At 41.4% G+C, this 5,095-nt stretch overlaps 1 protein-coding gene across 1 annotated transcript; it reads right to left on the reverse strand.

The window, feature by feature from the left end:
* Window positions 1-2,076: 2,076 nt before the first annotated feature.
* LOC311187680 (olfactory receptor 5T9-like) lies at window positions 2,077-2,994 on the reverse strand (the record flags this gene model as incomplete). Its single annotated transcript, XM_084259008.1, has 1 exon — window positions 2,077-2,994. The coding sequence occupies one exon, from the start codon at window positions 2,992-2,994 to the stop codon at window positions 2,077-2,079; it is 918 nt and encodes a 305-aa protein (XP_084115134.1).
* Window positions 2,995-5,095: the final 2,101 nt, after the last annotated feature.

A 5,095-nucleotide genomic window follows, 5' to 3' on the forward strand; every position in this document is an offset into this window, starting at 1 on the left:
AGGCGATGTATCCCACCAGTAAAGTGGTTATGTAGCTCTGAGACATCTTTGTCCTGCCCTCCATGGCATACAGTCTAATAGAGAAGAAATAAATGAGCATAAGAAACGTGAAATGGAATAAGGTAGTCCAGGAGTATAAGATGAGTGTATGCTTCAATCGCTGGCACTAAACTTCCAAGAAAACAGTGAACACTTCCTGTTAGCTCGGGAGCAGATCATGATGACAAAGATGAGTGAGAAATCTTCAATGATGAACAGTGAAGGCATGTGGATGAGGACATGAGTGCTAAGGGGAAGATATGAGGTGGGGGTAAAGGTACAGAAGTTCTGACAGATAAGGCTTGAAAGGTGAGATTCTGATTGTGGAGACTTTGTAAATTAAGGGACTTGGTATTTATTCCGGGGACAATGAGAAGCCAGTGAAGAGTGTAAAGTACTGTGGGTCAAGCACAATGATGGGGTCAAGCAGTGATTGGGTCAAGCTTCTGTTTAGAATAATCATAAGGCAGCAGTATGGGGAGGGGAATTGGTCAGGGGCAAGCCTGAAGGCAGTGAGACTGGTTAGGAGTCTACAACAATAGTCCAAAAGATGCAATGCAAAAAAGCCTGGTCTAGGCACACATTCTGAGGTAACAAGTAATCCCAGTGATCCCTTCAGAAAGAGGACTCAAATTCATTCATCATCTGGTCACTCTGAACAGTATAGAGCATAGACAGACAACAGGGTAAAGTCTTATGGAAGTTTTGGCCGCCACAAGTCTAAGCAGGCATATATACCCAAAAGCTATTTTGGGTCAATTAGGGAAAACAGATTTCTAGATTTTTTTCCACACATGGTGGTAGGGCATTGCTTAGATATGAGTGAGAGATGTGCAAAGAAGGTCCATCAGTCCTACCTAATCGTGTCCCCATTTCCTTAATATTTTTTTTTTTTGCTGCGCTACCATCTCCCCATTTGTCTTTTGCTTCCAAATTTGCCACCCTGCTGCAGCCAAACCAGAGCCCTACGCATCTAGATGATTCTATCTCAGACTTTGAACTTCAGTTCCCCTCATTGGTTCCACTATTCACTCATTGCTCCTACTTCTCACCCTTAACAGCCTTTATTCAACTCACTTGTCCCTTCCTAAATGTTCTCTGATGAACCTCATCTATCCTGCTTGCCTTACACTGAGATCCAGCCTCACTGCCTAAATTCTTTGCTGTAGTTTGACAAGCTTTTCAGTAGGAAATTCAGCAGTTGATATATGAGAGTGGAAATAACCTAAGATCTTTGAAAAAACGTGAGGAATCAAATCCTGCTTTCACTATTTGTTGTCTGACCTGGAATGACTCAATTAACTCTTTGTAGCTCTATTGTTCTCATCTGTAAAATGGGAGCAATAGTACTGACCTCACAGAGTTTTTGGGGAGGATTACGAGGCAAGCAATTTAGGATTTAGCACATAGAAAGCACTCAATAAATGTCAATTTAACGAAAAAGTCACAGTTTGTTGTGTTTTGGGTGGATTCTTCTGTCTTCCTTACTGAGTTGGAAACTGACAAAAGGGAGTGAGCATAGCTTTTGTCCTTGGGGTCCCTCACCAGCACTTCTCTAGTAAAGGGCTATAAACAATAAGTTATAGATTAATTTATTGACCTGATTACACATAGTCCAAAGTCACAAGTAGAGACTTCATTGTACATCTTCAGAGGCTTAATTTATTCTATATTTGAAAGACATGAATTTCCAAGGAGGAAAAATGACCAGAAAACCTGGATGTGGGGAGAAAAAGAGAGAAGGTAGTATCTTCCCTTGTGCTAAAAGAGTGGAACTTAGTGGGAATGGAGTTTTAGTATCAAACAGTCCTGAATTGATATCCAAGTTCCTCTGCTTACAATCTATGTGACCTTCCCTACGCAACAAGCCTCTGAGAATCTCAGCTATTCCACCTATAAAATGTAAATATAATACTTAACTTCCAGAATAGCGAGGAGGATTCAAGACATAATATGCTGACAGTTCTGTAACATTATCTGAGAAATGGTCAATGGTTCAAAATATATCCCCTCCCTCTCCTTGCCTTCCTTTGGACATCATGAAAATCTGGGTAAGGGGAGAGAGAATTGAGGTGCCCTCTTGAAGATGTTCCCAAATGTTTCCTTTACATCTTTGTTCCTGAGACTGTAGATAATTGGGTTGAGCATGGGGATGACCACTGTGTAGAAGACAGAAACCAGACTGCCCTTACTTCCTGAGTACTCAGTGGATGGACGCAAGTAGACGAACACGGTGGTACCATAGTACAGACTGACAGCAGTCAGGTGGGAAGCACACGTGGAGAATGTTTTGTGTTTGCCTGTGGCAGAGGGGATTCTGAAAATAGCCAGGAAGACATATGTGTAGGACACCAGGATGACTGTCAAGGATGCAGACACATTAAAGCCACCACAGGCAAAGAGGGAGAATTGGAGGATCTGTGTGTCAGAACAAGAGAGTTTTAAAAGGGGAAGAATATCACAGAAGTAGTGGGTGATGACACGGGACTTACAGAAGGTGAGATGAAAAACTGTGGTCGTGAGAATCACTGTGTTCACCAGGCCCACTGCATAGCTGGCAAGCACTAGCTTCAAGCAGAGTCTTGGGGACATGGTAATGTGATAGAGCAGAGGGTTGCAGACAGCCACATAGCGGTCATAGGCCATGGAGGCCAGGATGAAGAACTCAGTGACTCCAAATATCAGAAAGAAAGAATTCTGCATCACACAACCAGAGAAGGAGATGCTTTGGCACTCAGAGAAGAACCCCATCAACATTTTGGGGACTGTGACTGAAGAATAACAGAAGTCAAGAAAGGACAGGTTTCTGAGGAAGTAGTACATGGGAGTGTGGAGTTTCGGGCTAATCATTACGAGGGCAACCAAGCCCAGGTTTCCCACCACCGTGAAGGCGTAGATGAAGAAGAAGAGGACAAAGAGTTGGGGCTGGAGCTGAGGGTCATCCGTGAGGCCCATAAGGAAGAAGTCACTCCACGTGCTGCTGTTGCTCGCTCCCGTTGAGCCACTGCAAGTCTGCAAGAAGGACACGCATGAGCACAGTGAGACAGGGAGGGCGGAAGTCCTTAAACAGAGGTGCAGGGGCTGCCCTGGCTACTCAGGCTGTGACATGATGTGTGTGTTGACTTGGCAAAAATTTCATCCTGTCTCATTCATTTCTTGTCATCCTCCAGGCTATTCAAATCATTTAAAGGTTTAATGGTATATGAAGTCAAACGAAATGGTCTGAATGTGCTATTTATGGTCTCTGTGACCTTGGACTAGTGTCTAAACTTCTTTGAGTCTCTCTGTAAACAGGGATAATGCAAATAAATATCAAAGCACTATGCTGAAAATAGAATGCTATTTGTTATTTGTATCTCAAATTAAAAAAGGTTTAAAACACCAATCTTGTAAGAGTGGTTGTGAGGATGGAAAACTGATGGTGGGTGCATATAAAATGTCTAGCAAGGGATGAGCAGAAAAGCAGCTACTCAGTGAATTCAAATTTACTTCCTCCTTCCACACCCTTCTTCCTATCCCTGAATCTACCCTCACTAAGCTAAGACTGAGCATTAACTCAAGGACATGAATCTTAGACATTGGAAGAACTAAGAAACTTACTAGTTCTTTCATTGTAATTGTGTGTTTTAGGGACAACATCAGATGAGAATACGTGGACAAGCTCTGGGTCAATTATATGTGAATTAGAATCCTACACTATGACTTCTTTGCTGTATCACCTTGAGTCAGTTACTTAACCTGTCTGAGCTTGAGCTTCCTCCTCTTTATGAATAGAATAGCGAATGTATCTGACTTTATTAATTTAGTTAGCACAATGTCACATACCAAGCACTTGTTAACTATTATCTATTATTATGATTAGAAAACATAATCATATGATTAGCAATCAGTAGTTGGTTTGCTCAAACCACATGCAAGCCCTTTAGAGATTCTGCCACTTCCTTAATAAGTATCCCTTATTACCTGAGCTCCTGCTAGTAGTTATTGAATTGTAAATCTCTACTGTGTTGAAGTTGTTAAGAGGGTGAGTACTTGGACTCTTATCTAATACCATTTTAAATATAGAGAACCCACTAACCCTCAAAGGGGGAATAGAAATTCCCCATACCTTCTCTAGGTTTTGGTTTAAGTGCTAGAACTGGAACTGAGTGTCCTGTCTACAGTAGTCTTTCACTTGGGGGAGTGAGCAGCCACCAGAAACATGGAATCTTTATCCTCATCTGAACACATGGGATGGCTTTCAAAATTTGCAATATTGGTTCTGCTTAGGGTCACGTCTATACTTTCTATTCACCAGGGAGATTTTCATTGTTTCACCATAGTTTATTTTAATACTGTTTTTCTGCTTGGGAACTGAGATACTGAAGAAAAACTACAACGTCACATAGAGGATTTTTATCATTGGATTTACAATCATCCACCAGGGTATGAGATCTGAGTCCATATGCTTTTTAGCTCTATAGTCCTTTGTAAGTCCTTTCTGAGTCACAAGATCTTCATCAGTGAAATGGGAATAAATAATACTTGCTCTTCTGATCTCACAGGATTGCTACAAAGTTTTAATAATTGTCTCTAGGAAATGCTTTGTGAAGTGTAAATATAGTCAGGACGGATACTCAGGAAGCATGCGCTGGGTTAACCCAATAAATTTTTTTTCAAGTTCCATGACAATTGTTAACTTGATGCCCTGGAGTCCCCTCCTCCCTGAGTGCAGCCCTGGCACCTGCCAGCCCACCTTGACTTTCACAACACTGGCCTCCATCTTCTTGTGGGTTCTGAGACAGACCCTGGAAGAGAAAACTAGATTAGCATGAGGCAAACTGTGGAAAATGCCCAGTGCCCTTCAGTAACTCTGAGGATTTGGCTGTCTGCTTTTGGTTAGTGTTCTATTATGGACAACTTACTGACCATCTTTTGGGAACTGAAATTTTCACAGCGTACAGTACTGCTTGTTAAAACTTTTAATATTATCCTAACTATATTAACACTTACCAATAATAAGGTACCTAATAAATGCTACACATTTTGTTGGATGATTTATATAAAGCATTTTATT

The sequence above is a fragment of the Talpa europaea genome (genome assembly GCF_964194135.1).
Source record: "Talpa europaea genome assembly, chromosome: X".
In the NCBI taxonomy this organism is placed as follows: domain Eukaryota; kingdom Metazoa; phylum Chordata; class Mammalia; order Eulipotyphla; family Talpidae; genus Talpa; species Talpa europaea.